At 48.3% G+C, this 22,362-nt stretch overlaps 1 protein-coding gene across 3 annotated transcripts in view; it reads right to left on the reverse strand.

Moving 5' to 3' along the window:
- The window catches only part of WSCD2 (WSC domain containing 2), a 135,839-nt gene that overhangs the window by 62,964 nt on the left and 50,513 nt on the right, over positions 1–22,362 (reverse strand). For all 3 annotated transcript variants that reach the window (XM_004379000.2, XM_023733740.1, XM_023733741.1), the window contains one exon: positions 3,562–4,488. In XM_004379000.2, coding sequence (XP_004379057.1) covers positions 3,562–3,940 — 379 coding nt within the window. In that variant the 5' untranslated portion in view covers positions 3,941–4,488. The remainder of the gene's footprint in view (positions 1–3,561; positions 4,489–22,362) is intronic.

Genomic DNA, 22,362 nt, shown 5'->3' on the forward strand with positions numbered 1-22,362 from the left:
AAATATTAAGTGACCTATTATTAAGTGCCAGAAGATGTGACAAACATTTTACATATATCCTCTCATTCATATGACATATGAAGCAACTAGAACAGTGGCTGGCTTGAAGTAGGTGCTCTAGAAATGGCAATAATTATTGATAGCAAAAAATGAGGTGGGTGTGTTGTTGTATGGATCAAGGGAATTCATATTCTATCAGAGGACCCGGACCAGCACAGGCCATTACCATTGATATAAGGACCATGATAGGGAGTACAGGGGAGAAGCATTTGATCAAGCTTGGAGGGGGTCAGGGACAATTCCTGGAGGTGAGCTAAGCTGACCTGGAGAAGAGTGGACTGACCAGGGGGAGGCACTCCAAGCACAGGGATGATCATTCATTATTCATCCAAGCGTTCACCCACTCAACAAGTAGGTATTAAGCGCCGTCTTTGTCCCAGGCGCTGTCCCAGGTGCTGAGGGAACAGAGGTGAACAGGACAGGCAACATCCCTGCCCTCACTCATGGGCCTGACAGTCTAGTAGGGGAGGCAGATCATCAACACGGAAGCAAACATGTAAACAAGGTGCTCTCAGATGGGGATAACTGCTCGGATGAAAATAAGACTGGGGAATGGGGTTGTGATCAAGTAGGAAGTGGGGGTACTGTAGTTAGGACAGTCAGGAAGGCCTCTATGGGAAGGCGAGGTTTGAATTGAGACCCAAAGGAAGGGAGGAAAGTAGCCACGCAAAGACCTGGGGGAAGAGCACCCCAGATGGAAAAGACTGAATAGACAATGATCCTGAGGTGGGAATGGGCTTGGTGTGTTCAACAAACAGCAAGAAGGAAGGACAGGGTTATTATTATAAGATGGGGTTGAAGAGGTGGGCCATGGGAGGAAGTCTGGAATTTGTCCAAAGTGTGATGGGAAGCATACACTAAGGTGAAGGCTTGTGACAAACCCTGGCTTCTTCAACATACCAAATGGAGTAGCTAGGCTGAGATGAGACTCGATGGGTGGAGAAAGTGGAGAGGGAAGCCACAGCCCCATCATGATGTCCCCCTCAATGCTTCCAGCCCAGCTGCGCCTACAAGATTAACTCCCTTCCCCAGATAGATTCACCAAACATTTCCCAACACCCCTAAGAACCTTCTCGGTGCCAGGTGTTGCATTAGGAGCTTTCATGACTGTTGTCTCATTGAACTCACAGGAGCAGCCCTGGAGGGAGGGATCATTGCCCCTACTTTACAGATGACAAAACTGAGGCTTGAGAAGGCGAAGCCACTTGTCTGGACCACTCAGATGGTTGGTGGGGGGAGCTGGAATACAAATTCAAGACCCCCAATCTGTTCTGCCACCTCTCACCTTCTCCTTCACCTCCTTATGAATGTTGGGTTCTTAAGACGCAGAATTCTAGAAAATTCTTGAGGGTGGGAAGGAAAGGTCCTCTAAATGGCTCCCCAGCCAGGAGATGGGCTGGGGCTGGGGTAGGGGAATGTACTCCCCAGGGCGAGTCCCTTTCCATTAATCCCACTTCCCTGCATGGTGAGAGAAGGGGTTTTCCGTGAGTAGAATCACCGTGGGAGTGTGATATGTGGCAGGGAATACAAAGGCAAGCAAGGTTTTCCTTCTGCCCTGATTGGGCGGTTTGTTCTCTCAAACCTTCTGGCCAGGCTTCCCAAAATGTCCATTCATGTTAATCTCATGAATTGCAGTGGTTGCGGCTTCTTCCCTAGCATACTGGTAAGATGGGCAGACGTCAGCAGATGCCAGGACTCGTAGAGAGCCAAGTGTTCAGGCCAGACAGATCTGGATTTGAACTCCAGCGCCACCACTGACTAGCTGTGTGGCCTTGGGCCAGCGTCTTCACCTCTTCATGCCTCAGTTTCCACATCTGGCAACTGGGCATAGAATCATGTTCTTTGTTGAAGCCCACGAAGTGCAGTGAAAACCAAATGAGGTAATGTACCCACAAAAGAAAGCCCCTCTGGACTATGAAAGGTTAAGAAAATACGCCCAGGGCAAGGATGTCCCCCAAGAACTATCACCAAGGGCTCCAGCATGGTACAGGGAGAGGCAGTACGGTGAGCAGAAGCTCTGTCACTTACCTTGGGCTATGTAACCTTGGGCTATTACGTAGCCTCTTGGTGCTCAGTTTCCTCACCTTTAAAATGGGAATAATATTAGTACCTACCACATAGAGTGATAAGTAAATAATTCAATACATATGAAGTGCTTAGAACACATTGGCATATTGTAAGTGCTCAGTACATGCTCCCTGTTTTTATTTTCATGTGAATTTAACAAAAACCAAAAAGAGGCTTTGGAGGAGGCTTGGATTTTGAGCTTTGACAGACATGGGGTTCATAACCCAGCTTGGCTGTTTAAAACTGTGTGACCTCGGGCAAGTTACTTAATGTCTCTGAGCTTCAATTTTCTCATCTGTGAAATGGGGGTGGTAATGAAACCTACTGTGTATCTAGAGCTGTATGACAGCAGCTTCCTACGAAAAACTGATACATGATGGCTGATTTCTATTATATTGTTTATATAGTTGTTGTTGTGTGCTGTCCAGTCGATTCCGACTCATGGGGACCCTATATGACAGAGTAGAACTGCCTCATAGTTTCCTAGGCTAAAATCTTTACTGGAGCAGGTCACCAGCAGCTGGATAGGTTTAAACCACTGATCTTTTGGTTAGCAGTCGAGCACTTAACCATTGCGCCACCAGGGCTCCTTTACACTACACTACACTACACATTGTTAGCTTCTATCTAGTCAGCCCCTGGCTCATGGCGACCCTGTGTGTTACAAAGCAGAGCTGCTCCACGGGGTTTTCTTGCCTGTATTCTTTACAGAAACATCACCAAGCCTTTCTTCCATGGAACCTCTGAGTGGGTTAGAACTGCCATCAGTTAGCAGCCAACTGCAAACCACATGCACCACCTAGGCTTATTATACTATTCTATACTATTACTATACCATACCGTACCATACTATATTCTATCATACCATACCATACTATATTCTATCATACCATACCATACTATATTACTGTCATGGATTGAATTGTGTCTCCTAAAAATGTCTGTCAACTTGGCTAGATCATGATTCCCAGTACTGTATGATTGATTTCCTTGCGTGTTGTAAAACCTATCACTATAATGTAATAAGATGGATTAGTGGCAGTTATATTGATGAGGTCTACAAGAATAGTGTCTTAAGCCAATCTCTTTTGAGATATAAAAGAGAGAAGAGAGCAGAGAGACATGGGGACCTCATACCACCCAGAAAGCAGCACTGGGACCAGGGTGCATCCTTTGAACCTGGGGCTCCTGCATGGAGAAGCTCCTAGTCCAGGGGAAGATTGATAACAAGGACCTTCCTCCAGAGCCAACAGAGAGAGAAAGCCTTCCCCTAGAGCTGGTGCCCTGAATTCGGACTTGTAGCCTACTGGACTGTGAGAGAATAAAATTCTCTTTGTTGAAGCCATCCACTTGCAGTATTTCTGTTATAGCAGCACTAGGTGACTTAGACAATTACTACTATTCCCTCCATCCCCAGATGCTCACCCCTCTTACCTCGCTCCTCCTCCTTCTCCCGGACAACCCTTCCCTTGAGGGCTCGGCTCCAGGCTCCACCGTAGTCGCCCAGTTTGGCTCTCTCATTTCCATCCTTGCCCTTGAACCAGGGTCCATACCTGCGGGTGATGCTCGGAGCTTCGCCCGTGTCCCGGAAGCCCCTGCCCAGATGCAAGTCGCCCAAGAAGGGCAGCTCAGCGCCCTCCGCAGGAGCTCCTGCAGCAGGGTTGGCCTGGTTTTGAGAAACGGCAGGCTGGCCCACGAAGCCCGAGTGAAAGAAGACAAGGCTCCCGGCCGTCAGGTAGAGCACCAGGAAGGTAAAGAAGCGCACAGGTTTCCGGCGGAAGTACCGCTGGAATTTGAACCAGAGCTTGGCCATAGCGGGATCATTCCGGACTGGCCCACTGGGCTTGGCTGGGGGCCGGGGAAGGGGTGGAGGGGGACTTGGTTTCCCAAGCCTCTCTTAAGGATGGAACCCCTGGGGGTCTTCAGTCTTATCCCCTCTGTGAAGGTGACTGCCACGACCAGAGGCAGAGGGGATTCCAGCCTTTGGCTGAGGCCAAGAGAAAGGAGAGAGCCCACCACCCTCCCTGAGGTCAAGGTGAGCTTCTGGGTCAAGAAAGGGGTTTAGAGGCTCGGGACACCCCAAAGCAGGTCCCATTTTCCTACATCTTGTTCTTCACTTCAGAGACTTCCCAAAGAACTTTGAAAATAGCAATTGGAGGGGGATTCCGAGGGTCAACAGTAGCTGCAGCTCCCTTCTCTTTCCGTTTCTGCTCCTCGGGCCTGTGGGGGCCGCATTACTTCACTGTGGGCCCCATTTCTGGCCTCGTATCCAGCTGGGGATCAAGCTCGGCATGTCCACCTCGTGGAAACAGAAGCTGGGGAGTTTCCATCTGGTCAAGTCTCAGGGCTCAGGGCTGCCACCTGCAAAACAGCACAGACACAGGCATGAGAAGTCTCGTTACCGAAGCACAGAGCTCGAAGGTTCCTGAGGGGAAGAAAGCAAAGGTGCAGAGTGCATTAGGAGCAATGCTAGGAACCCTGTCCTGAATCTTCTGTCATTTTCACTAAACCAACTGCGAATGTGGGGGCTTTAGTCTTACTGGGCCCTGCTCTTGGGACAAACTTTATCTTGGACAAGCACAGGGTTTTATGGGCTGGTAGGATAATTTGACCCACACCTCCTATTTGTCAAATATACAATTATCTGTGGGTTACTTTAAGTCCAAAAAGCACTTCCTAGGTGTTTGCTGACCCTTTTCTATACCAAATAGTATGTTCTTTTCTAGCAACTGTTTACCCATAAGTCTTTCATTGACTAATTTTCAGAAGTAGATTACCAGGCCTTTCTTCCTAGTGTGTCTTAGTCTGGAAACTCTGCTGAAACCTGTCTACTGTGGGTGACCCTGATGGTATTTGAAATATTGGTGGCATAGCTTCAGGCATCATAGCAACACGCAGGCCATCAATCACAGTATGACAAATGACAAGTAGAAGGTCAACAAAAACAAGGGAAACCCTCAATGAGTTGGATTAACACAACAGCTGCAACAATGGGCTCATACATATCAATGATCATGAGGATGGCGCAGGACTGGGCAGCATGTTTTACGTAAGGTCACCCTCAGTCAAAACCAACTCGAGGGCAACTAACAACAACATATCTTTGCTGAACTGCCTGCTGGACCTGGTTGAATCTGAACCAGATCAAATTTATTCATTTTCCCAACAAATATTAAGTGAGACCCTCCTATGTACCAGGCACTGTCCTAGGCACTGGAGATAAAGTTGTGAAGGAAGTCCCTTCCTTCATAAGGCTTGCTTCTAGTAGGAGAGATCAAATCCACAGGCCCTTTCCTCTATCCCCAGAAGAAAAGAAAAAGGAAACTAAATTGGATCATTTAGCAACATGCCCATCCATTCATTATTTATTGAATATCTACTGTGTGCCCAGTTTTGTGCCAAGCCCTCTACGTAAAAATTTCCCAACATTCCCACCAGAGGTAACTATCTCCCCATTTTACAGATAAGGGAACTCAGATCACACAGCTGGTAAGTGGTAGAGCTGAGATTTGAACCCAGGCCTGTCCAAATCCCAAACCACAGCTCTTAACCAGTCTTAAAAGGGACTCTGCCCTTTTCCCACATGGTCTGGACATCATTTGGGAACTCAGAGACAGTGCCCAAAGCAGCAGCCTCACCTGCACCGCCTCTCAAGGCCATCAGTGGCTCATCCTCCATGCCAGAGCCTCTCAGAGTACCGCACGAGAGCATCTGATCAGGAATCACCTAGAAGGCTGGTTAAACATGACAATTCCTGGCCTTTTCAGCCAGAATCTCTTGTTGAAGGGGAAACCTACAGGTGTAACAAGGTGCCCTCGGGTGATGGTAATGAGCACAGAAGGCTGAGAACCCTGATTTATGAATAAATGTTCAGGACCATCAGCCAGAAGGAAAACAGAATGTAAATTTGAAAACTGAAGGAAAATGCCACGTGGCTCATGCTGTTCCATACTACCACCAGCAGGGGGCTCCATGACAATTTTAGCCAATACATCTGATTCTACCTCTTGCCAATGGACCATTTGAACCGTAGCGGCCCCTCCTAATCCAGACAGCAGCATGGGAGTTTACCTGTGGTTCAAGGAAGACTGCCAATCCTACATGTGCCATTCATTCAGTAACTAAGGACTGAGATCCTACTATGCACCAGTCATCATTCTAGGCACTTAGAATAGATAAGTGAACATACCAGACAAAAATCCATGCCCTTTTAGAGTGAATCCATCCATCCATCCATCCATCCATCCATCCATCCATCCAAACTGTAACAGCCCATCTATTCATCCAAACACTCCATCAACCCATTCATCCACTTAGAGAAAAATTGCTCCATTCATTTAAAAAACATGTGCTGAATGCCTACTGTGGGTGTACTTGGGATGCAGAAACAAATAATTCTGAGAATTTAGTGCCTACTGGTGGAGAAAGAAACTTAAAACAATCATTATACTAGGTAGACAGTGATAAATCCTATAGTAGACGTATGTACAATATATAGAACAGCAATTAATAGCTAATGTTTATTGAGCACTTATTATGTGCCAGACACTGTTCTAAACACACACTTTTTTTTTTTTATTGTACTTCAGGTGAAGGCTTACAGAACAAATAGTTTCTCATGAAACAGTAGTACACATGTTGTTTTATGACATTGGTTAACAACCCCGCAACATATTAACCCTCTAAATTCTCAAACTTTTTTTTTTTTTTTTGGAAAATACACATACCCAAAGATACACCATTTTGAAAATTTCTACATACACAGTTCAGTGACACTGACTACGCTCTTCCAATTGTGCTGTTATTCTCACTTAAGATGAAGGCTTACAGAACAAAATAGTTTCTCATTTAACAGTTACTACAAATCTTGCCCTGTGACAATGGTTAACAATCTCACAACACATCAACAATATCCTTACTCAACCTTGTGTTCCCTATCACCAGCTTCCTTGTCGCTTTCTGCCTTCTGGCCCTTGTCACTGGACTCCTGTACCTCGTTAGTCTCATTTGGTTTTATGGGGCTGTCCACTCCCAGGCTGAACAGTGAACCTGGGAAGTAACTTCACCACTGAGCTAAAAGGGTGTCTGGGGGCCATACTCTCGAGGTTTCTCCAGTCTCCTTTAGGCCAGTAAATCTGGTCTTTTTTTTTCGTGAGTTAGAATTATGCTCTACATCCTTCTACAGCTCTGTCCAGAACCCTCTGTTGTGATCCTGGTCAGAGCAGTCAGTGGTGGTAGCCGGGCACCATCTAGCTGTACTGGACTCAGTCCGGTGGAGGCCTTGGTAGCTGTGGACAATTAGTCCTTTGGACTAATCTTTTCCTTGTATCCTGTTCTCTTCAGTCTCCCTTGCTCCCAAAGGGGTGAGACCAGTGGAGTATCTTAGATGGCCGCTCACAGGCTTTTAAAACCCCAGACACTACTCACCAAGGTAGAATGTAGAGCATTGTCTTTATAAGCTGTGTCATGCCAATTGAGCTAGATGTTCCCCGAGACCATGGTCCCCACAGCCCTCCGCCCAGCAGTTCAGTCCCTCAGGGAGTCTGGATGTGTCTATGGGGCTTCCATGACCTTTCTTTGTACAGGTTGTGCTAGTTTCCCCTGTATTAACACACACATACTCTTATTTAATCTCCATAACAACACTATCAGGGAGATACTATTATATGTTTCTACTTTGAGGAGGGGAATGAGGATCAGAGAGATTAAGTCACGCGTCTGGGGTCACAAAGCTGGGTTGTGAACCCAGGAGCATCTGACTTCACATGGAAAAGGAAGGAAAGTTGGATTATTTGGCAACCTATTCATTCATTCAGTACTTACTGAGTGCCTTCTATGTGACCAGCCCTCCGCATAAAACTTTCCCAACATTTCCTTCAGAGATAACTATCTCCCCATTTTACAGATAAGGAAGCTCAGGTCACACAGCTGGTAAGTGGTAGAGCTGGGATTTGAACCCAGGACTGAACAAATCCCAAACCACAGCTCTTAACCACTGCCTTGGGGACTCTGCCCTTTTCCCACGTGGTCCAGACATCATTGGGGAATTCAGAGACAGCCCCTAAGCAGCAGCCCCATCTCCACTGCCTCTCACTGCCAGCAGTGGCTCACCCTTTACACTCCTATTCCTAATCATGCATCTCTCCTGGTCTTAAAACATCCCTTTGACTCTAATAAAAACTAAAGGCGCGTGCCCAGAGAAGAGTCTCTGCACATAAGCTCACAGCGTCTGGCTTACACTGCAGAGGGTTTGTGGACCCCAGGGAGAGGAACCTGGAAAAGTGGGAGCCCAGGTGATATGGGTTGAATTGTGCCCCCGCAGAAGATATGCTGAAGTCCTAACCCCTGGTACTTGTGAACGTGACCTTTATGGAAATTGGGTCTTTGCAGATGTAATCAGTTATTGGAGTAGGATAAAAATCCGCTGTCGTCGAGTCGATTCCAACTCATAGCGACCTCATAGGGTTTCCAAGGCTGTAATCTTTACAGAAGCAGACTGCCACACTTTTCTTCCGCGGGGCAGCTGGTGGGTTCGAACCACTGACCTTTTGGTTAGCAGCTGAACACTTTAACCACTGTGTCACCAGGGAGAGACACAGAGAGAAGACGGCCGTATGAAGATGGAGGCAGAGACCGTAGTTAAGCTGCCACAGGCCAAGGGACGCCTGGGGCTACTAGAAGCTGGAAGAGGCAAGGATGAACCTTTCCCTAGAGCTTTCAGAGAGAGTATGGCCCTGCCAACACCCTCAATTTGAACTTCTAGCCTCCAGAACTGTGAGAGAATACATGTCTGTGGTTTTAAGCCACTTAGTCTGTGGTACTTTGTTATAGAAGCCACAGGAAGCTAACGCTAGAGAAGCAAGTATCTGGGGGGAATCAGAGAGTGCTTCCTCCTCAAGGACAGGTCTTTGTGCTGGCAGGTCTTGCAAGAGGAATCCAAGTTCTCTGGGCGGAAGAAGCAGCCGAGGGCATTCCCGCAAGAAGGAACGGTACACACCAGGGGCAGGCATGGAGGGGATGAGGAGCTTGGGAGCATGGTGAGGACACAGCTGAAGCAGTGGGCAGGGGTCAGACCGTGGGGAGCCCTGAATGCCAAGCTCAGGGGTCTGAACTTTGTTCTAACAGCCACTGAAGTTTCCTAGTCACACCGAGACTTTCGAAAGACTATGCTCCCGAAAAAAAAAAAAAAAATGAACCTACTGCTATTGAGTCTGACTCATGGCAACCCATAGGGTTTTCTTGGCTGTAATCTTTATGGAAGCAGTTTGCCAGGCCTTTCTTCTATGGAGCCGCTGGGTGGGTGTGAACCTGCAACCTTTAGGTTAGCAACCAATTGCAAACCTCTTGTGCCACTCTTGTATCAGCTTGAAAACCTCCAGGCAGTGGGCAGTGCCCCATGGTGTTCTGTGTAGATCACACACAAGCCAGATGTTTCTGCAGCTGGACCTGGGTAATAACAAGCCAGAAGCCCTCATGGGATGGCCAGGGGGACACCCAGCCCTTCCAGAGGCTTCCAGGCAAGATCATGGGTTTTGGAGACAGACCAATCTGGGTTCAAATCCTGCCTCTTCCACCAGCTGCATGACTTGGGCAAGACACCTCACTGAGACTCAGGATCCTTGCCTATAAAATGGGCATAAGAGACTTTTTGTTGCTGGGTGCCATAGAGTCGGTTCTGACTTAAAACGACCCTATGTACAACAGAACGAAACACTGCCCTGTCCTCAGCCATCCTCACAATCATTGCTATGTTTGAGCCCATCGTTGCAGCCACTGTGTCAATCCACCTTATTGAGGTTTTCTTCTTTCTCACTGACCCTCTACTTTACCAAGCATGATATCCTTCTCCAGGGACTGGTCCCTCCTGATAACATGTCCAAAGTACGTGAGACGAAGTCTCGCCATCCTCGTTTCTAAGGAGCATTCTGGCTGTACTTCTTCCAAGACAGATTAAAAAGAAACCTGACTCCCCAAAAAAATATTACTCGGAGGATTGAGTTAAAAATTGTAGGAAGAGTGTCTGACGCATCGTAGGTGCTCAAGGAGCGCTCCCCTCTGCCTCCCCTCTCCTGAACACAAGGAACAGGCCTTGAAGCTATTCGTCACACAGCACATCTGCCGCTGTGGAGATGGCAAGGATTTGGGCTGTTGTGCCTCTCTGAGGATATTTCTGGGGCTAGTCCTTTTTTTTTTTTTTTTTGCTGTTCCCTGTTCCCTTCTCATTCTTTTCTATTTCAACACATCTTCTCTCTAAGTGGGTGCCAAATGGGTTTAAGAGGATAATGAGCTCATGAGAAGCTGGCAGGGAACAGAAAGACAGAGACAATTAGGAGTGTCGGGAGTGAATGGCGGCCGCCACAGGGGAAGGGACTGTGAGGTGGGGGACCCCACTTTCCAGCTCTCCTGCCTCCCAGGCAGGGAGGTGCTGATATGCACCACCCACACCACCCTGTCAGTGCTGCGAAGGAGGGCAGGGCTTGTCTGCAGGAAGGACCCCCAGGAATGTGAGCCCCACGGGGGCAGGACGTGTCTGCTCCGTCACCGCTTTATCCCCAGCAGCTGGCACACAGTAGGCCCTTGAGAAACACTAATGGAAGGAAGGAGCAGAAAGAATCAAGACAAGGGACCTCCAACTCTTCAGACAAAGATTGGACTGGACTGTGGGACATCAAATGATACCCGTGAAGAGTGTGCCTCTTAACTCAAGTAGACACATGAGACTAAACGGGCAGCTTCTGTCCGGAGGTGAGATGGGAAGGCAGAGAGGGTCAGGAGCTGGTTGAATGGACACGGGAAATCTGGCATGGAAAGGAGGAGTGTGCTGTCACAGTATAGGGAGAGCAACTAGTGTCACATAACAATGTATATATAAATTTTTGTATGAGAGACTGACTTGAATTGTAAACCTTCACTTAAAGTATAACAGTTAAAAAAAAAAAAAGACAAGGGGCCTCCCCGCAGGGCACTATAACCAGGGTTCAGTCCATGAAATGTGACTTCCTCAGAGAACAGTAAACTCAGGGCTCTGGGGAGGTAGCATCTTGCGGTCCTCTGCTCTCTTTGGGTGGTCCTGGGGCTCAGGGGCGCCTGTCGAGCCACAGTCCCACCTTCCAAGGGAACCCCTCAGACTCCTCTCCTCCCATGCCAGTCATTCTGTCTCTTTCTCTCCTCCCCTCACTCTCTCCCTCCTGCTCTCCTACTTCTCTTCCTTCCCCCCTTTCTCCTCTCTCTCCTTTATCTGTCTCCGTCTCTCTTGTCTCTCCCGTTCTCCTCCTCTCTCTTCCTCTCTCTCTCTGTCTCCATCTTTGCTCTCCTTCATCTCTCTCTCTCCATCTCTTTCTCACTCTCTCTGTCTCTCCATGTATCTCTCTATCTCTCTTTGCCTCTCTCTCTGCGCTCTCTCCAGACAGAAATTCTGCCCCAAAGGGAATGGGGAAGTGAAGGCAACTCTCTGCTGCTGAGCACCTACTACATGCCAGACACTCAGCTTACACAACTTCTCCCATAACCCTCCCATCACCCTGGGAGGCGGCTGGATGACTCTACTCACTCATAGGCTGTCCGTCTACAACTTGGGGGCCATGCTGACTTTCAGCACTTCACCTCTGAGACTCCACCTGCTCATTATACGTTGGGGATCAAATCGCATTAACATCCTCACCTGTAATTTACAGGTGTGTGACCTGGGCAGGTCCCTTCGCCTCTTGAGCTTCAGTTTTCTCTCTATAAAATGGGCTGGTCGTAGAAGCCCGCTCACAGGGCCGAGGGGGACCCGACGAGACAATCCATAGGTCTGGAGTCAGTGGCATCATCACGTCAACCCTCTTCAGTTTACCGGAGACTCTCTGAGCCTCAGTTTCCCTATCTACTCTGCCACCCTCCTAGGTTAGTGTGACCTCTGGTGGGGATGGGACCGAGGCCCCTCTGCAGGAATGGCAGCATTGGGTTTCTGCCATTCGTGTTTCCAGCCAGAGCCTCAAAGTATCTAAACACAGCCTATTTTTAGCACCAGAATGAACCTCTGGTGTCTAGCTGCCAAGAGAAAGACTGTCAGGGCAGATCTGCCCTATGGGAAGGAGAAGCAGGAGGCATAGCTGGCCTGTGGCTCCCTCCCCTGGGAGTCCATGGTGATCCTTGCTTCCAGATTCCCAGGGGCCAGCATAACCTGAGAGGCTGGGCAATGGGCTGCCTCCCTCCACAGCCCCCAGAGCCTGTCTTGGGGGCCAAGGCAGGGCGGAAGGACAGGGCAGGCCCAGCTGACCCCGACTACCAAAGCTTGGCCAAGAAATAGCTGCTGAGAAACTAGGTTCGTGAAGGTTTGATTTCTTCACAGTTCTGGGGGTCTCTGAGAAACTGGGGAGCCCAGGTCAGACAATAAATTTTAGTCTTGGCAGAATAACGAAAATATCAGAAATCACTAGTATTTGTTGAGCATTTACTATGTGTCAGGCACTGTGCTAAGCATCTTACTCCCCACTGAAAGGCTGCAGGTTCAAGCCCATCCAGAGGTACCTCAGAAGAAAGCCTGGTGATCTACTTCCAAAAAAAAAAAAAAAAAAAATCAGCCACTGAAAACCCTATGGAGTACATTTCTACTCTGATGCATATGGGGTCTCCATGAGTTGGAATTGACTCAACGTCAACTGGATTTTTTCTCTTTTTTTCTTTCATTTTATGAAGAATATCTTTGTACAAATCCCTGGATGGCAATACAGGACTTCTCAACAACAATGCGAGGTAGGCATAATTATACCCATTTTACAGATGAGAAAGTGAAGGCTCATAGAGATTACGTTAACTTGCCCAATCACACAGCTAGCAATAAGCAGAGCATGAATTCAAGTACAGACCTGTCTGAATCTCAGTGCCTCGAGGGAATTACCTTGATGTGATCGTAGACACCAAGTCCACTACCACGCCAGCTAGTCCCCTCTCTCAATCACTACATCTCGTAGTCAGGTCCCAGCGTCTCTGGAAGGGTCCTTCCTGAGCTTGGAGACATGGAATACCATCCTTCGAACACTTCCTTTCCAGACAGATGGACCCCATACTCCTCTAATCAAAGTTCCTTCTCACCCTTCTTGCTCCCGGACCAACCATTTGGCAAGTGAAAGCCCTATGAATATAGTCTAAGAAATGCCACTACAGATGCTGATCCTGTGGCTTCCCCGATGGTCTTTAGGAACCCAGAAGTTTATTAACCCAACAAACCCTAGGGAAAGCTCCTGCACCCTCAAATGGTGTGTAGACCTCGTGCCTTCCACTCATGGCTGTGCTGTCCTTTACTGATCCAGTTGCCTACTGATGATCATGTGAGTTGTTTCTCGTTTCTTGCCACTCTGGACAAAGCTATAGTGGGCATTCCTGCACATACACGACTTACGCCGTATTCGAGTTACTGTGAACTGCACTTACAATGGTCTTTTTGTACATCTTATCATTAGTAAATATGTATTACATAGAACGTTGCAGCTCGTAATTTGCTGATGTTATCATTCTCAAATGTTCACTCGCTGATGTCTAATTTTAAGATTTACTGCTCAAAATACTGCCGTAGAGCAGGCTGTGGCCTGGTCTACAATGAAGTTGGCGTCGGTGTCGAGAGTCATAATGGACAGAAAGTTGGGCAATGTTCCACTCCAATGACACAGGACAACTGAGCTGCACACACGCCCGACAGCCCTTACTCCAACTTTAGCTACGACACTGATGTTGACTGCATTGCAGACCAGGCCTATAGTGTGATCCTATTCAGCATTTCATACCACAAGAAGCTTCAGTTGTTAATTTGAAATGAGGTGCTCGACTTACATCAGAACTGACTTACAACAGAGTCATCAGAACAGAACCCCATTGTAAGTCGAAGACCACCTGTGCTTACTTCCTGGATCCAAAGAGTGAGATTATTGGGTCAAAGATGGTGCACGTTTGTGTGTGTGCACACAGCTCCTAACCTCAGCATGCGCTGCCTCCTGCACACACCCCCCCTACCTCCTGGGATGACTCCCCTGCGTCCCACACTTCTTTCCTCCAGTCCCAGGACAAGGACTCACCGGCCACCACCTGGCACCACCACAGCTCACCATTTTCATTCATCTTTCCCAAAATTCAAGAAAATAAATGGGAAGCAAAGTGCCATTAACTTAATGGCCTTTAACACCCAGCCATCTGCCATGATGTAATTAAATAAGAAAACCAGAGGGAGCATATGGTGCCCATTATAAATACATATTAAAATTTTGCTTCCCTGTGTAATGACTCCAGAGCCTCTTGCTCCATGGGCAAACTTTATGGCCGTCTTCCTTTGTTGCAGGGAATCAGGCCGGGCCACAGTGAGTGGGAATGACCAGCTAGAGGAGACCTGGAAAGTGTTCATACCTGGAGCCAAACATTCCTGTGTTTGAACCTGCCTCAACCACATGTGGCTGAGCCTCTCTGAGACTCAGTTTCCACACCTGCAAACTGGGACCGATCCAACCTGCCTCACTGGGAAGACATGAGGATTAAATGGACTGCTGTGTTTAAAATACAAAACAAATCTGTTGCCATTGAGTTGATTTCGACTCATAGCGAACCTACATGCACAGAGTAGAACTGCCCCGTAGCGTTTCTAAGTCTGTAATCCATACAGAAGCAGGACGGCCACATCTTTTTCCTGCAGAGCACCTGGTGGGTTCAAACCACCGACCTTTCGGTTAGCAACCAAATGCTTAACCATTGTGCCACCAGGGCTCCTTAAAATACACAGCACCATAATAATAGCATGAACTAATGCTTACTGAGCATCTACTATGTCAGACAGTGCTCTAGACACTAACTTGTTTAATCCTTACAACAACTCTATGAGAAGGGTCCCATTTTACAGATGAGAAAACTGAGGTTCAGAGAGGTTAAGTCACCTGCTCAAGGTCACACAGCTAGGAAGTGGGGGTGCAGTGTTTGAACCCAGGCAGCCTGATTCCAGAGCCTACCCTTTCAAACCATATGCTAAGCCTGAAACAATAGTTTCTCAATAAATGGTCATTCCCTACTCCAACTTTGGTCAAGTGGGAAAAAAAAATTTCCCCCTTCTGAAAGATTAGTCAAAAGGACTAATGGACCACAAGTACCACAGCCTCCACCAAACTGAGTCCAGCATAACTGGATGGTGCCCAGCCACCACCACCAACTGCTCTGACAGGGATCACAATAAAAAGGTCCCAGACAGAGCTGGAGAAAAATGTAAAGCAAAATTCTAACTCACACACACACACAAAAAGACCAGACTTACTAGTCTAACAGAGACTGGAGAAACCCTGAGAGTATGGCCCCCGGACACCCTTTTAGCTCAGGACTGAAGTCACTCCTGAGGTTCACCCTTCAGCCAAAGATTAGACAGGCCCATAAAACAAACCAAGACTAAATGGACACACCAGCCCAGGGGCAACGATGAGGAGGCAGGAGGGGACAGGAAAGCTGGTAATAGGGTACCCAAGGTCGAGAAGGGGAAAGAGTTGACATGTCATGGGGTTGGCAACCAATGTCACAAAACAATATGTCTATTAATTGTTTAATGAGAAACTAATCTGCTCTGTAAATCTTCATCTAACGTAGAATTAAAACAAACAAACAAAAATTTCCCCCTTTTCATGACAATGCCATTTACCCAGATTTCATCTCAGAAAAAGATGACGATGTAATGAGCTGTTGTGATGACTGGCAACCACTCAAGGTGGGTGAGGAGGATACATCTTTGGGGGCCCCATCTAGTGTATGACCCCACCCCCGATCATGGGGTAGGCTCTGTTTATCACATAACCCCGCCTGCTGACACTGCTAGTGGACCACAGGTGGACTCAGATCTAAAGCTCATCAATCAGTTCTCACCCCCCTGGAATACAGAGTTGGGATTTGAGACATTCTGGTCTGTGTGGATCGTGCACACTAAGGATTTACAATCTCGGGAGCTGCCACCACATGCTCGCAGAAAGAGCAAAGATTAGTAGGTAGACAGAAGAGGGAAAAGACAGCAGATGAGCAGAGGGAGAGATGGAGACAGTGGAGTTGAGAAAGCCTTGGGGTCCCGACCCTTGGAAGGCCAAGTGCAAACTTCCAGGCTTATAAAAACAAACAAAAAGTAACCAGTTGCTGTAGAGTCAATTCCAACTTGTGGCGACTCCACATGCTACACAACAGAGCTGCTCCATAGGGTCTTCTTAGCGGTAATCTTTACAGAAGCAGATTGCCAGGTCTTTCTTCCATGGTGCCACTGGGTGGGTCCAAATCACCAACCTTTAGGTTAGTTGCTGTTGTTTGGTGCCATTGAGTCAATTCTGACAATAGCTGAGCGCAAGCCATTTGTGCCTCCCAGGGACCTTATATCAGTTGCTATCGAGCCAACTCTGATTCATGGCGACCTCATGTGTGTCAGAGTAGAACCGTGCTCCATAGCGTTTTCAATGGCTGATTTTTCAGAAGTAAATCACCAGGCCTCTCTTCCAAGGCACCTCTGGGTGGACTCGAACCCTCAGCCTTTTGGTTAGCAGTGAGCACACTGTTTGCACCACTTTATCAAAAACCAAACCAAATCCATTGCCGTCGAGTCGATTCCAACTCACAGCAACCCTTTAGGACAAAGTAGAACTGCCCCACAGGGTTTCCAAGGCTGTAAATCTTTATGAAAGAAGACTGCCCACATCTTTCTCCCATAAAGCAGCTGGTGGGTTCGAACCTTTCGGTTAGTAGCTGAGCACTTAACCACTGCATCTCTATAGACAGTATTAAGTGAGAAATTCTGGGCACTCTTCTCACTGTGGGGCAGGGGCCACAGCAAGGGCTCAATAAGTGTTAGCTATGGGTAGATGCATACTCGAAAAGGCAGGAACCCACTGGAACAGATGCTGATGAACCACCCAAACTCTGAGCTGGGGGAAGGGGCTGAGTTGCAGGGGGACAAGGGGAAGCAGAGAGATCTGACGGCTCCCCTTTGTCTGGGTTCAGTGAAAGGACCATGGTGCAGGTCCCCCATCCGCTGAGCTTCCCTACCAGGCAGCTGGCAGCCCTGCTCCGAGCCCAGATGATGTTCCTCCCCAAGAGGGAGTTCTAAAGAAGGCCTCAAGCCCTGTCATTAAGCCATCTGGAGTCATTTTCTCCTCCAGGAGCGGCTGTGTCGTGGGTCAATTAGCGCAGATTTGCACAGCGTTCCTTAATACATAGCTAATTGTTTGGGGGAGATAATGGATGGATCTGCTGGTTCTGGGCAGAATGTTTACCCACAGGGGCAGACCTACAGGGGGTGGCAGGGAACGGGGAGGTAGGGGAAGAGAGGGAAGGGAAGGGGAGGACAGCAGAGGGAGACAAGGGGAGGGAAGGGAGGAGAGTGGAGGGAGAGAAGGGGAAGGAAGGGAGGAGACAGAAAGAGAGGGGAGGTAAGGGGAGAGAAGGGAAGCGAGGAGGGAAGAAAGAAGGAAAGAGATGGAAGGTGAGGGGATCGAAGGGGAAGGAAGGAAGGGAAAGAGGGGAGGAAGAGAGGGGAGGGAAGGGTAGGAGAGGGGAGGGAGGAGATGAAAGAGGATGGAAGAGGAGGGGAGGGAAGGGAATGGAAGGGGAGGTGAGGAAGTAGAGTAAGGTAGAAAAGATTCATACCCCCCTCATGGTACTGCAGAAGAAAGGCCTGGTGATCTGTCTCCATTAAGATTATAGCCAGGAAAACTCTATGGTGCAGTTCTACAGAATAGCAACTAACAACAACAACAGAGTAGAGTAGACTCATATGCACTGAGGGTAAGCATTGTTAATATTATATAAGTATTATTTTGTGACCCTTTTGCTTTAGTTGTGTGTACTGGATCACAATGTAAAATGCATTTCTTACTGTGGGTTCATTACAATACTTGGAAGTCCGAGTGATGAAGCATCATGGGAAGAGCTGGGTGAGATAGGATGGTCACAGAAGGGTCCTCTGAGAAGAAGACAGCTGAGCTGAGACCTGAAGAGTGAGAAGGAGGCAGCCCTGGGAGGAGACGGGCAAGAATGTTCTGAGCAGAGGCAACAGCATGCAAAGACTCAGGGCTGGGAAGGGGCCAGGTTGACACGAGGAACCAGGACGGGGGCGAGGGCAGAGTGAAGAGATGGGGCTTGTGGATTCTGCTCACGGCTGTCCCTAAACTGCAGTGCCACCACGCCTGTTCCCTAAAGTGCACAATGAGGGGCTGGAGGAGACCCCCAGGGACCCTTCCTGCCCCAATGTCTCGGTGGTTCTCCAAGGCTGATCTGGGGGTCAAGAAATGTTTGTTGCTTCACAAAGGTGCGGACTGGCCCTTGTTCAGGCCCTTGGTTGGGGTCAGTGGTGGGTCTAGAATTTCCTTCTGCGTGGGGCTCAGGGGAGCCCTCTGGCTGGAAGGGCAAGTGCAGGCTGCAAAGGATGCAGGGAGCTTAGATGAGTGGAGAGAGTGTTTGTTATCTACATCAGGGGTTGGCAAACTACAGCCTCCAGGCCAAGACTGTTTTTGTACAGCCCTTGAGCTATGAATGGTTTTTATATTTTTAAAGGTTGTGAAGAAGGAGGAGGAAGAGAAACGACAGAGGGTGCATTGGCCCTGCAGAGCCTGAAATATTTACTTGCTGGCCCTTTCCAGAAAGAGTTTGCCGACTCCTGATCTTTATCGGCAGTAAAGGCTGGTGGTGGGCATTATGGGGTGGGGAGGGGCTGAAGGTCACCCTGTTCATCCTCAGAGCTCAAAGCCCACCCTCTCATCACTGAGCATGTTCCTTAGAGTGAATGTAAGGGCCTGCAGGAAGCTTGGAGATCCATCCCCTAGTGAAACAGCCTCCGATTACATAAGGGGAAACTGAGGCACAGACAAACTCAAATGAAATAAACCCTGCCCACGTGAGATACGTGGCATGGACCTGGACCCAAGTAAGTGTTCAATAAATTTTAGCCAATATTATTAATACGAGTATTTTCACATCATAGAATCCTAGAGTTCAAAGGCCCTTCTGAAATTATTTAGTACAAGTCTGACATTCTACAGGTGAGGAACCTGGGGCTCAGAGAGGCTGAATGACCCAGGGTCACACAGCCAGGTGAGGACTGAGCAGGTTTCTTCCCAGTACACACGCTGCTCCTTGCTAGACCCCATCACCTCCTATCTCCACCCTGAGTGAATCGCCACTTGCTGGTTCCACGCTGACCACAGAGGATTAAAAACTAATTTAGAATGGGCGACGGCTCCTATTAGCAACACTTCCCCAAGGAGGAATTCTCTGCCAGGAGTCTCCCTCCCCCCAAATCACCAAGCCCAGTCTTCCGGCGGAAGCAGTGAAGGAGGGAGGGGTCTCTGTGCCCCCAGTCAGGCTCCACGGGTTCCAGTTCTCCTCCCTGTGCACCCTGTGCCCTTGGAGGGGCTTCAGGCCCCACGGGTGGCTCAGAGCAGGGCTGAGAGGTGGGCTTACAGCCCATCAGAGCTGGAGAGGCGCCTTCACAATTCCCCGGCCAGCTTCTTCACTGGACAGATGGGGAAACTGAGGCCCAAAGGGAGCTAGAGGGACTTGCCCACAGTCACCCAGTGACTCCTGGATCCCATCCTAAATGCCGACCAGGTAGACTACTATTGCACACCTACTATATGCCCAGCCCTTCCATTTACACCGTGTCATTGACTCTCCCCAGTGGTCTTATTTGGTCGGTTGGTTTTATTCTCAGTTTTCCAATGAGGCCATCAAGGCCCAGAGAGGTCAAGAGACTTGAGGGATGGCAGAGCTGGCAGGTGGCAGAGCAAGACTCGAACCCCGGTCTGTACAATTCCAGAACCTTTAATCACGACCTTCTGCTGCAGCCTCAGGGCCTTCTCTCTCTGCATGGCGAGTGGGGCCATTCGGAGGCCTTCCCTTCTCACGCTCAGGGCCAGGCCTTGTGCACAGGGTCCTCTCTGCTGTCGCTCAGAGCCTGTGCAGCAAGCCATGCCCCTGAGGCCCCCCAGCTGGGACGGAGGGAGCAGGTGCCTTCTAGAAGGCACGGGAGCCCTCAAGCCTCTGCCGCATCTTCACCTCGTCCTAAATGGTACAAGGAGTTCCATCGCTATCCAACCGAGACGTCCACTCCCACAAGGACAACACACCAGAAACAGACTGAGGCTCCAGCCCCTTGGCACATCATCTGGACGCCATCGTGACACGGAGAAGGTGCCATGTGAAACCACACACATGCACACGCCAACAGACTCATTCATGCGTGAACAGGTACACACCTGTGCCTGCCACGCCCCCACTGCCCACCCCTGATAACTCTTACAAGTACATACTAATCCATCCATATTTATCCATCCCCACTGACAACAATGGCGGGAATCCTTAAACCCACTTCAAAAATGAGAAAAAGCAGAGACTATGTGACTTGCCCAGAGGACAGCAGTTGGAGACTCGGGATCAATAGCCAGCCAATGCACCTCATATGCAGCCACCACCCGTCTGTCAGTGGAGGCTTGTGTATTGCTATGATGCTGAACAGGTTTCAGCAGAGCTTCCAGACTAAGACGGACTAGGAAGAAAGGCCTGGCGATGTATTTCCGAAAATTAGCCAATAAAATCCCTACGGATCACAACACATTTTGTTCTGTTGTGCCTGGGGTTGCTATGAGTCTGGGGCGAACTCGACAGCAGCTAATAACAAGTGACTTGTCCAGGAAACATGGTTAATGATGGAGGTTAAACTAGAAGCTGGATCTTCTAGTTCTGACTGAACATGGCTTCTTCGTGCCCTGGGATCATCAAAAGAATAAACCAACACGAGTCTTAAAAAGTCTAGACCAGAGATTTTCAAACTCAGCACTACTGACATCTTGGGCTGGATAATCCTTTGTTGTGGGGCTGGCTGTGCAGTGTAGGATGCTTAGCAGCATCTTTGACTTCTACCCAGTAGATATCAGTAGAACTTCCCCACCCCTAATTGGGGCAACCAAAAACGTCTCAAGAGTGAACCAGAACACCATTCTTGGACCCATCTGACTCCCGATCGATACAGTGTTAGTCTCTGATTTTATCCTGGTGCTCTATCACAAGACTCTATTATATGCATCAATGCTAGGATCCCTGACTTCTAGAATTCTGTGTTGGGACACTAGGGTCATTGTCAATATCGGAGGGTTCTCTGACTCTGAAATTCTCTCTAAGCTCCTGAGATCCTATCTCCTCCCATTTCAGGGTTGAAATTCTCCCTGGGAGACAGCCATGCCTCGCTGCCTTCCAAAGACCAGGATGAATGACGCAGCCATGAATTATATATTTTGAGTCATCTCTAAATTGCTTGGCAATTACAGAACACCAAGGGTCAGCTGCTGGGAGCAAGAACCTCCTTTTCTGCAGAGAGTAGCAGCTGGATGGAAACGCACTGTTATGGATGGAATTGTGTCTCCCCACCCCCGGAATATGTGTTGGAATCCTAACCCCTACACCTGTGGATGCAGTCCCATTTGGGAATAGAGTTTTCTTTGTTATGTTAATGAGATCACATCCGTGTGGAGTGTGTCTTAAACCCAATCACTTCCAAGTGATAAAAAGAGCAGATTAGACACAGAAGCACAAATACAGGGAAGACAGATGCCACGTGAAGATTGCTAAGGAAATGAGGAATGCTGGGGCTACAGAAACTGAAAGAAACAAGGAACTTCCCCCAGAGACGACAGAGAGAGAGAACCTTCCCCTAGAGCCCGTGCCCTGAATTTGGGCTTCTAGCCTCCTGACTATGAGATAATCAATTTCTGTTCTGTAAAGCCATCCACTTGAGGTATTTCTGCTATAGCAGCACCAGATAACTAAGACACACACCAAGACGTATAAACACATTATCTACTGGGGATAGGTTTAGGAGTGATTTTTTTTTCTTTTAGCTATCTGTATTTTCTCAATTTTTCCACAATTACCTGTGGTTTAAAAAAAAGAGACAGCAGGGATTTTGATGTCAATTAGACCTGGGTTCTAATCTTGGCTTCATCACTTATTAGCACTGAGAACTTGAAGAAGCCACTTAATCTCTTTAAACCATAGGTTCTTTACCCATAAAATGGGATGAGAACAACAGTACCTGCCAAACTGGGTGGCTGAGAAGGTTAAATGAAGTAATGCATGCAAAATGCTTAGCATGGGGCCAGGCACACTCCTGGGCCTCAACACAATCACAGCTGTAGTTTTTTTATTGTTTGTTTTTGTTCTTATGATTTAAATAATCATCTCCTTTTTTTAAGGTCCCTGGGTGTT

The sequence above is a fragment of the Trichechus manatus genome, unplaced genomic scaffold (genome assembly GCF_000243295.1).
Source record: "Trichechus manatus latirostris isolate Lorelei unplaced genomic scaffold, TriManLat1.0 scaffold00061, whole genome shotgun sequence".
NCBI lineage: Eukaryota > Metazoa > Chordata > Mammalia > Sirenia > Trichechidae > Trichechus > Trichechus manatus.